Source organism: Etheostoma spectabile, chromosome 14, assembly GCF_008692095.1.
Source record: "Etheostoma spectabile isolate EspeVRDwgs_2016 chromosome 14, UIUC_Espe_1.0, whole genome shotgun sequence".
NCBI classification, from domain to species: domain Eukaryota; kingdom Metazoa; phylum Chordata; class Actinopteri; order Perciformes; family Percidae; genus Etheostoma; species Etheostoma spectabile.
This window is the reverse complement of record NC_045746.1, coordinates 18,757,001-18,767,967: the sequence shown is the minus strand read 5'-3', so window position 1 is coordinate 18,767,967 and position 10,967 is coordinate 18,757,001. Positions and strand designations below refer to the sequence as shown.

Sequence of the window (10,967 nt, the reverse complement as noted above, 5' to 3'; positions counted from 1 at the left end):
CAACAACAACATGGCACAGATGGCTGAGAAACACTGAAGAGTATGCCCTTTATTAGCTGACAGGTGAAGTTGCGGCAGTAAACTTGGTTTTCAACATGCATTTCAAAAAAACACTAACTGACCCTGAAGCAGTATTCAGATTCTGTTGACTTTGAACATATTTAATATGGTACAAAAGTAAACAATTGCACATTACTTTCAGTAATAGATCATTTGACAAATGACACCTGACTATTTAAAAACATGTTTTCTCAATTAAAGCACCCAGTTGCTAGAAACAGCTAAAATCATGAAAAAAAGAGCTTTGGCCAAGATTTAAGTCTTAAATATTATTCTGGATATTGCATTCAGTGACAATTTCACATCAGCAGACATGACATAAAATCCCACTCTGTACAAACTCTGTATTCCAGTTAACAGTCTCTTCCCCCGGTTAGGAGCCGATTCCAGTAAACAAGACTCAACCTAAACCCGGTGTCTTTGTTCACATTGACCTCAGAGTCTTCCTCTTGTGGTTCAACGTGTGCAGGTTTTCTCTGTGCTGTTGGGAGGAGTGAGGAACTGTCTGTTCACCTCCTTTTGACTGACGTCCTCCTAAAATAAGACGGGTTGAAAGTCGGGTTCAACCAATGAAATAGCAGCATTAATGAATACGTATTTATTATGGCGGCTCTTATTTAGATCAAGCCATAATAAATTCATTCCAAACAGTACAACTAACTGTTCAGTGCAAGTAGAAGAAAGTACAAACCAGCATGGTCAGATAGTCTGTGTGCGTCTGGATGTTGTGTCTGTCTTCTCTCTTTATCCCGACAAAATTCCTCAGCGTCGCTCTGCCAAACCAGCCCACCGACTCCACAAAGGGGGCCATCCAGTTCACACACAGCTGGATGATGTCGTTAGAAAGACCTGAGTACACAAAAAAAACATGTTTACATGTAGGGAGTAACCTTGCTGTAGGTGACACTGCAGTTTAGACCATAAATCGTGGTTTTTAATAACCGCTCAGCCAGTATGTTGATCTAGTTGCATCAGCTGCATTTGTGCAATCAATAGTTGAGACAGACACACATAGACAATGTCCATCCCATCAGGCTTAATACTCTGCATTTGACAGATTTATATCAATATTATAATTGTAATCACCCAAAATCTTACCTGAAACCTTTTCAGCTGTTTCAGGTCCAATGAAATGGCTCAGGACTGAGGCAGCTAACACTCGATACTCAAAGTCCAGAGAGTTTATGTTGAGGATACACAGGTCTAAAAGCTGGAAAAGTCAAAAAGACAGAAGACAAACAGCCTTAGTCATAAGCCAAACTTGAGCTGAAGAAATTTAATATAATATAGAAGCTTTAGTTCCTCTCAGTTGTTGGGGGACATAACCTGCTGTCATTACCATAAACTGACACTTTGGTTTACTTTAGTATTAGTGACTATAGAAAGAGAAAAGGTTCTCATAGGTTAGCAGTGGTATTGTGGTAGTAGGGTCTCACAACAGAATGAAATCCAGAAAAACAGCCCTGACAGAAAAGCCCTTTGTGAAATATTATTTTGTTGTTGTGACTATGTCAGAAGGTTTTCGGTTTGTGACAGTATTTAAGCTTAAAAATACAAATCCCATCCAAACACCTACAAGTGCCATTTGTACGTAAGCCTCCTGCGGAAACTGTGGCTGCAGCAGGTCAGACTCGCTGTTCATTGATGCCATCTGGAAGTAAAGCTTCAGCCAAGACACGGCGGTTTCAGGACAAAGGTGCCAATGTAATGCCTGTATAACATATATTGTGTGAAAATCAAAGCCATCTTATTGATTATTTATTAAGAATAATGAGTCAAAACATGGCACTTGTACTGTACCTTCAAAATTATTATCTCCATTTGAATGATCTCTTCTTCATAGTAGGTTCCCGCAGTCATATAAGCCATCTGTGACAGCTTTGGAGGAAATGCTTCCTACAAGGAAAGAATGCAGCGCCATATCCATTAGAAATGTGACTGTGTGCACTGTTGCTATCAAGCTAATTAAATACCTCAAGATCAATGAGCTTGTTAAACCCCCAGATATAAAAAGGTTTCTTAACTGGTGGCTGGGCATGTTGTTTAAGTGGAAGCAGGGTTCTCACAATGCTGCACACTTTCATTTAGTTTGAATGATTTGGAAAAATTGAGACCTGATCCATCCCTTTGTTCCTTACCTCCATCTTTGCTGCTATAAAAAGACAAGTTATCCCAATGAGCTGCAGCATGCCCTTTTCAATGTTGTTCTGCGTTAACATGAACCGGTCGAAGTAGTCCTGAGCCAAATAGAACGTCTGCCGGTGAAGTGTATAGGCCTCACTCACCTGGTTAAATCAATGACAAATAAAATAGTTGGTACACCTTTTTTTTTGTTTCTTCAAATTGATGAGATCTAAAGCTAAGTGATTACATTGCTTTATAGTAATATGTTTCTCAGTTTTGTATTTTTGTTTTGTTCACTGAACTGGAAAAGCTGAGATGTTTTAGTAGCCTGATGTTTCAACTTAATTTAGTGTTAAGATAAGAAACAGGGCTTGTGCCAATTACCTAAAACCTCACGGATGAATATAGATTAAACAGGAAATATAGCTAATTTGGTTAGAAGTTTGTACATTGCTATTTATGTATTTACAACATTGTGACCCTAAAAGGATTTTAAAGATACATTTTTGGGCTTTTCCACCTTTTTGACAGGACAGTTAGGGGAGAAAGGGGAGAAGAAGACGCGCAGGAAATGGTCACAAGTCGGATTCAAACCCTGGACCTCTGCATCGAGGTAAAAACCTAAAAATACCTGTGGGCCAACTCCTCCACTGAGCCAGCCTGGCAACCTAAAGGATTTTCAAACTGCTGCTGTTTCACACACAAAGTTGTGAAGTCATCTTTACACAGAAATATCAAAGATGTATGTATGAATGAAACAAAAATATTTTTTCAATGAGATGCAGTTGAAAACGCACCTCAATTAACCAGTCGAGGAGAATGGATCTCATTCTGGGTTGTATTGTCGGGTGTTTCAGCATGAAGCTCTTGCTGTGTCTGTAATTCTGCTCCCTGCCGACCATCTTCAACCACACATCTTCAGGAGATCCCCATCTGTAACATGCAGACAGATAGAGCTGCAACAATTAGTCAATAATCAATCAAATGGAAATTAATCAGCAACCAATTTTGACTTTGATTGTTCAACTTTTTAAAATGTCAGAATTCTGGTGTTTTTCTTGGTCATAATTACACTAAACTGAATACATTTGGGTTTTGGGTAACTATATTAAACAGTCTGGCAGAAGATATCCGCAAAAGATAATTCTGGGTCAAACCATGGCTGAATAATAACTGACAATCACCCAAGATGAGGCAAAGGTGACGGCCGAATCAAGGAAGATGGGGATGTGAGAACTGCATCACAGTCGACCCCGACTCCCTTCTCAGAAGTCTCGAGAATACAAGGCTTGGCAGCTCCGTCAAGTATCAGCTGGTTCTGAAATGGAAATGACAACTTAATGCAACATGTGTGTTGGTAAACTAAGAGCTATTAACAGGAACGGATATTTCTGTTGAAATTGCTTTCTCTTGACCTCAGGTGTGGTCATACAGCTAGAGATGTTCCGATACCAGTATCGTTGTTGCCTCCGATACCACCTAAAAACGCTGGTATCGGAAAGTACTGGAGTTTATGCACCAATCCAATACCACATAATAAAGCTCTAAAGAAAATCCACGTTAAAGTAGTTTGTTTATGTTCTTTTCCCGTTATAACTGATGGTCAAACTGGATGATAAAAGAAAGTTCTGTGGCATTCATCATTTGTGTTTGTTCATGTTAAACAAAGTTTAACCTGAGCCAGACCGACAACAAAGAGAAATCATATCACATCCATACAGGGATAGTAGTACACAGTTGTTAAAACATAATAAAATATATGACCCACTGGTATTGGATCAGTACTTGGTATCGGCCGATACACAAGTTCAGGTATCACAATTGTCCCCCCCCCCATTCTTAACTTATTTGTATGAAATAATGTTATAAATGTTTCCAATTATGCCTGCATACTATTGTCTACTTGTCTTGTTATTTTTTTCTCTTTCTAATTTTTTGGTTTAATATTTCCCAGTGTACTCAGGTCCCACTTGCAAATGAGAACTTGATGTCAATGTGATTTCTTAATTAAATAAAGTATATACATACACTGTATACTATATAGATTACTGTTTTTTGCACATTTGGTTCATTGCTAAACTGGATTTGTGTCAGCGCCTGAACTTTGTTGAACAAAGCTGAATCTAATGCTCTGACCTAATTAAGATAATTATATAAGAAAGGGACATACCTGCTCACACTGCAGCTTTGACAGGGGCTGAACCTTTTTTCGGTTAATTTGCTGAAAATAAAAGTTTTTATAAGTTGTATGTCAAGACCATTTAGCAAGTAAATGATTGTCTATATATAAAATCACTGATTAAAGCTGTACTGTATACTCCTAAATGAAAGGTGTGTTACCTTAGTTACTTTGCCTTTCGGACCTGCAGCATTTTCAGATCTTTTCAGCAGGCGACCACTGCAAAAAATAATCAAACTGAACTCAACATGGAGCTTGAGATTGGACAAAAGAAGCAACAAGAAATCTAGATACAATAATAAATCATATAAAGAGGTCATTACCTTTGTCTAGACATGGTTGTAACTGCTTTTGTCTGTGGGAAAAAAAACAACAACAACAATATAACCATAACAGCCCTCAGGTGGAAACGGTAACAACCGGTATCTTGCACAAAACATACTTCCATTCATAACCAAGATCGACAGACACACATTGTTTCAGGAATTAGATATCATACGCGCCAACACATTAATGGGCGCGTAACCTAAAATGACCCACACTCTGCAGCCACCGCCCGCGAAACAAGACGCTGCTGCTTAAACTTTAATCTACATCACGATATAACTTTATGGCCTAAAGATCCAGTTGCAGGAGACAAAACGACAGTGAACAACACAAAGAGACATGGAGTGAAAGGCCCCCCAAAAAATGCTACAACTGATCTAACAACACCAAAGCCCAGGAAGGACATTTTAAGACAGATACCACTGATACAATGGTTTGAATTCAACACTGACGTTAACCGAAAACCATACGACCACTAATGATTAAACTTTCAAACCGTTATGGTTTCTAATATCATTTCTGTGCCATGAACTTTAGATGCATTATGATCCGCTGACCGAACAAGGTACAGAGTGCAAGAACTCAAAAGCTGCGACAAAACTCTGCCTTCCACAGAAGTATCTAAAACAGTCATTAATGCCAAACAGACAACTTTATCTAGCTAGTGTTAGCTAACTTTGACGCTAACTTGATAAACACAAACCCTACAAGCGTTTGTATACAAACATATTGTATACAGCAAAATAACAAACACCACTGCTTTAATTACAGCATAAGATTACCTCCACCTGACTTACTTTTACTTACAGTAAAAGTAAACTACTTAGCTAACGACACAAACTAGCTAACTACGGGAGTACTACTGTCTGCAGCTTACCCTCTCTGGTTCCGAGCCCAGATTAAACTTGTTTCCAGTTGGCGCTGGCGCCAACAAATTGGCATCTGCGGCACACTGCGCATGTGTAAATCCTCCCAACAGGAGGTTGGAAAAGATTAACATTTAAATAAAAGGCGAGTAACCTTAGTTAGATCGATGCGTCCCCGTTGTTGTATTTATTCCCTTTGTTTTATTTTCAATCACTTTAACGTTTCGATGGGTCGAGTTTGTTCTTATAGGCCAACTAAATTCACAAACTAAACTTAAAACTAAATAGAGATACCGTCTTTTTATTTTTGTTTTTAAAGCTGAATGGTCTTTACTAAAATTAGATGTTTGTTGTTAGTATTTTTTAGGCTTAACTGTCACAGAAAGGTCTAAAAATGACATGCATTTTAAATTAACTTCGTCATTCTTACCAGTTGTATTTCCGGATAGCCGGTGGTGGGTGGAGCTATAGAACCGGACAGCCAATAAGAGAGCGAGGTAAGTTGAGCGCGTGCTCCTGGACCATGATGTAAACAAAGCAGGCAGCTGTCAGAGCTGTCAGTTAGAGCTCTCCTCAGTTAGTTCGTGCTCGGGCCCTAAGCCTTCGGGGAACGACGTGGGCGGTGCTTGGGCCCTGACATACCTGTTACAGCCTGGTCAATATCAAGTTGTACTTAGACAATACTGAACATTTTGGCTGAAACATGCACCAACGAAGAAGTACTGTCGCCCTCCTCTGGTAAAATTAATTTGAAGTCGTGCTTGACAGAATGTAAGACCCCTTTGTAGCTTTAGTCAAACTATTTATTTTACTTATATCCTATGATTGCATGACTCTTAACATGCCATCACACATTTATTTTATTATCATTTAACATAGCTTAAACATTTAGCATTATATTAAATTGATTGTATGGAACATTCTTCATACCTTACAAACCATGTGTGCACTATAAATAATTTGGTAATTTTAACATAATTATAACTATACGTGCTGTACTCTAGTCTCAATGGAACAGCATCAATTGAACGGCATTGTAATGCTTGGCAGTATACATTATGACACTATATGACTTGACTGTATTAATCCTTTTAGACCCTCAGTTAGGTCTACTACTAATGTTGTTAATTTAACACATTGCTATTTTGTCCATGATTTAAAAACAACAGACAAAGCCAGAAATCTTGGTGTAGTCATGGACTCAGACCTGAATTTTAACAGCCACATTAAGACAATAACAAAGTCAGCCTACTATCACCTTAAGAATATATCAAGGGTTAAAGGACTTATGTGTAAACAGGACTTGGAAAAACTGGTCCATGCTTTCATCTTCAGTAGACTTGACTACTGTAACGGGGTCTTTACAGGTCTCCCTAAAAAATCAATCAGACAGCTGCAGCTGATTCAGAACGCTGCTGCTTGAGTCCTCACTAAGACCAAGAGACTGGATCACATCACTCCAGTTCTCACTAAGACCAAGAGACTGGATCACATCACTCCAGTTCTCACTAAGACCAAGAGACTGGATCACATCACTCCAGTTCTCACTAAGACCAGGAGACTGGATCACATCCCTCCAGTTCTGAAATCTTTACACTGGCTTCCTGTGTCTCAAAGAATTGATTTCAAAGTACTCTTGCTAGTTTATAAATCCCTTAACGGTTTAGGTCCAAAATACATTTCTGATCTGCTACTACACTATGACCCCCCCAGACCTCTCAGGTCATCTGGGACAGGTCTACTTTCTGTCCCCAGAGTCAGAACTAAACAGGGTGAAGCAGCTTTCAGTTTCTATGCTCCTCATATCTGGAACAAACTCCCAGAAGCCTGCAGATCCGCTGCTACTCTCAGTTCTTTTAAATCGAGGCTGAAGACCTTCCTTTTTGATGCTGCCTTTCTTTAAATGACTGCTCATTTCTTTAAATTTCTTATGCTGCACTGTAACTTTTATTCTTGTGTTTTATGTTTCTATTTTGTTTTTAACTGTCTATTCATGTGTTTTACCGGTTTTTAATGCTTATTATTTTTAACTGTTTTTACTTGTGTTTTATCTGTTTAACTGATTTCGTGTAAAGCACTTTGAATTGCCCTGTTGCTGAAATGTGCTCTACAAATAAAGCTGCATTGCCTTGCCTTGCCTTGCCTTACAAGTCTCAATGTAATGTCCATATCAAAGACAAAACAAGGTAATGATTAATACAAAATGACTCCAATGAGTCAAAGATGTGTCAGTTTCAGTGACAAAAGCACATGCTTCACTTCCTGTCACTGTGGTAAATGGGAAGTTCTGTCATAGACATGGAACAAGAGAGGAAGCCGCAGACACAGTACAAGTTCTAAATGGCACAGTTTGATTAGAGACAATAGAGGCTGTTTCCCTTTTTTTAACAACATGAAGCTGGTGAAATGCATTTTAATTGTCCAACTGAGCTTTCTTTGTCACGGTAATGTATATTGTTTTATACATAAACTTTATATCTAAAATATGTTTACAAAATAATCATTCTGCTGTAAGGTATGGATATTATTATGGTTTTATTGACACCGGTTGTAACTAAAAAAAAGTATTTTCTTGTCTAAGTTGTAACTATATTTAACGCTGTATAGTGCAGCACATAAACTGTGTTATGCTATGACATTTTGAACATTTTTGAAAGTTGATGTAAAAGTCAAAGTTGTTGTCAAAAAAGGTTCTTTGTTTGGAATCTATTGTCTTCTGTTTTACTATTTCTATGGGCTATTAATCAAAAGAAGAGTAAGTATCACTACAAATTTAACATGGACAAAGAAACAAACTACATACTAAAGTGGTAAATCCTGACAAATGGATCCTGAAGTTGGCTAAACCTTATTCAGTTCAGAAAAAAAAACACACGTTTTTTTTTTTTTTTTTTTTACATAAATCTAAAGTGGCCTTTGGTCCAGTTATATTTGCTCTTGTTAATGTTCAATCTTTTTCATTTTTCTAATCCTCATTTTCCACACTTATCTTTTAGCACAACATTGGTAGCATGCGACTATGTGTGACAAATAAATCTTTGAATCATTTTAATCTTTTGTTTTGGCTGATTCAGTCACATAGGAGTATTAAGATAACATTAAGATAAATACGATGTGAAGTTTAGAATGTGGATGACTAAAAACGTTATTGGGTCTGCACACCCACACTGCACTCCATCCAAGGGCTGAAATGAAAAGGTCAGACATTTGGTTACTCTTCAGAAGTCCGTGATTCTGCACTGATCCTGATAGTGAGAGTGAGTTTTTTCCATCTTCATTTCAGCTTTGCAAAACTCATCCACTCAAACAGACCCAACTGATTTCCAGAGGAGAGCAGAAGGAAATAATACAATAATACAAGAGGAATTCAGCAGTAAGTTACATTTTCTGCAGTGCAAATGTATTAATCTTTCCCTCTCTCTTTTACACAAACACACAGTACTACTAGATTTGTGACACTACTTTCATTCAAGAACTACTCTGTATGCAGAGAACGTATGAATATCAAAATATCCTTGCTTTTATTGTGACAGGATGTGGGGTGAGCTGCTTGTGAAACAGATCTCTGTGAATTTTGCAGGTGCAAATCAAACAGTAAGATAGCAAAGCATTCTCCCATGCAGACGCTGGTGCGACCTTTGCTGCTGTTTGTTTCTGTGTGGCTTTTTGCTCAACTGCACCCACAGTAAGGCAGTTTTGTCCCAGAAACATCTCTATCATACACAGGAAAAGAAAAACTTCTTTTTAAAAGCAGTCAGATGCCAATATATATAATAATATAATCTATATATCTATAATCTATAATATATAAATCTATAATATATAAATATATATATATATATATTTATATATATATACGTACATATATATGCTTTATATATATATATAATAATAATTATATAAGATAATGTCTTGATGATGTGGTCTCCTTTCAACCATATTGCTCTGATCCACGCGCTTAAACACAAAAAATCTGACTCTTGGTTAAGTGGTTACTCTTGAAGCAAGTAATAATTGGTCAAATGTGGTTAGATGTGTTTGATGCGGTTTTTTGGATAGTCTGTACGTGATGCTGGCACTGTCATTATCAGTGAAAGTAACAACACAAACACTAGTTTGTATTGTCTCAAACCCACATGCAAAGTCCTGGTGCTGTAAATATTTACTAGATTGCGTATCAATCCGCAATAGAAAATAGTCCAAATGCACTGTTTTCTTCTGTGTGAGTAACGTTTGCTAGAAGCTATAATGCCCAGCTGTTTAGGAAAATAACTGAGCTTTAAAAAAAAAACTGAAACTATATACAGTATCTGTGACACATTTGTAAGATTTTCAGAAAGTATTACGATTGTGACAAGAATCAGGGAACAGGAATTGATACTATTTCTACTATTTCTGTTTCTGTGTGTCCTTAGGTGACCCATACGTCCACAGACTCTCTGGCAAATGCATCTTCATGCTCAGGATGCCTGGAAACAGGAGCGGTGATGTGGTGGCTTTACCAGCAGAATCTGCTGATATGTTGGTTGAACAGATGTGTCAGGATCTCGACTGTGGCAGCGTCTATCATGTGAATAAAACCAGATCACCTCCCAATAGGCCTACCAACTGCTTTCATGACTGTGTGTACCAAGATGGTCGTTTGCAGAACTGTTCACAGAGTGCGGGAGATAACTGCACTGTGATTGCTGAAGCTGTTTGTGGTAAGGTTTGATTTATAGGATTGGGATTCAAAGAAATCCTGTTTTTATTTCTCTAATCAAAGTATTGTTAATTACTTGTAAATTCAGCTATGTGGGCCTATATTGTATATATTTAAAAGTTTTCTAATACACAATCTTTCTCTATTATTGCATATTTTATTTATATTTTCCAGCTTTTTTTTCTTTTTAACAAACAAAAAACAATAAGAAACACGAAGTAGACTGTATAACATGACAGACTCAATGGATATGACTAAGACAGACAGACAGCAGCTCCTCCTATAATAGAACAAGTACATTTACTCAAGCACTGTACTTATGTACAATTTTGAAGTACTTTACCGGAGTATGTCCATTTTATACTTCTTTATATATCTACTACATTACATTTTGTACTTTTTAACTCCACTACATTTATTTAAAAAAAACATAAATTACAGATTCAGATTATTAACATCTAAATCAACTAATACATTATGAGGTATTGATATGTATTAAACTACCCAGCAGTACAATAAAGAATCAAAATATTACCCCCAGTTTTACCAGCTGCAAAATTAGTGATGCTTAAGACACCCCTGATTATATCTTTAAATAAGTATAGGCTTTTTAGATGTACTGAATGCATGACTTTTATTTGTAACACATTATATTTTACATTGTAGTATTACTACTTGGTTTTTTGTTCTTTAAAAAGCTGAGTAGCCT

The 10,967-nt window shown here is 37.2% G+C and overlaps 2 protein-coding genes across 5 annotated transcripts in view; one reads left to right on the top strand and one right to left on the bottom strand.

Annotated features, from left to right (window-relative positions):
- Positions 1-140: 140 nt before the first annotated feature.
- The window catches only part of ccne2 (cyclin E2), a 19,571-nt gene continuing 8,744 nt past the window's right edge, over positions 141-10,967 (bottom strand). Inside the window, exons 1-12 of one of the 3 annotated variants that reach the window (XM_032535923.1) lie at positions 5,568-5,800; positions 4,687-4,718; positions 4,525-4,582; positions 4,355-4,405; positions 3,369-3,502; positions 2,982-3,117; positions 2,199-2,345; positions 1,861-1,956; positions 1,637-1,771; positions 1,159-1,270; positions 752-909; positions 141-594 (exon numbers count right to left, since the gene is read on the bottom strand). In XM_032535923.1, the coding sequence (XP_032391814.1) occupies positions 517-594; positions 752-909; positions 1,159-1,270; positions 1,637-1,771; positions 1,861-1,956; positions 2,199-2,345; positions 2,982-3,117; positions 3,369-3,502; positions 4,355-4,405; positions 4,525-4,582; positions 4,687-4,718; positions 5,568-5,690 (1,260 nt within the window). In that variant the 5' untranslated portion in view covers positions 5,691-5,800 and the 3' untranslated portion in view covers positions 141-516. Of the gene's footprint in view, positions 595-751; positions 910-1,158; positions 1,271-1,636; positions 1,772-1,860; positions 1,957-2,198; positions 2,346-2,981; positions 3,118-3,368; positions 3,503-4,354; positions 4,406-4,524; positions 4,583-4,686; positions 4,719-5,472; positions 5,496-5,567; positions 5,801-10,967 lie in introns of those variants that run through there. The other 2 variants (XM_032535924.1, XM_032535925.1) reach the window with 2 other exon arrangements.
- The window catches only part of LOC116701875 (T-cell differentiation antigen CD6), a 10,846-nt gene continuing 7,738 nt past the window's right edge, over positions 7,860-10,967 (top strand). For both annotated transcript variants that reach the window (XM_032535911.1, XM_032535910.1), the window contains exons 1-3: positions 7,860-8,000; positions 8,840-8,929; positions 9,972-10,259. In XM_032535911.1, coding sequence (XP_032391802.1) covers positions 7,949-8,000; positions 8,840-8,929; positions 9,972-10,259 — 430 coding nt within the window. In that variant the 5' untranslated portion in view covers positions 7,860-7,948. The remainder of the gene's footprint in view (positions 8,001-8,839; positions 8,930-9,971; positions 10,260-10,967) is intronic.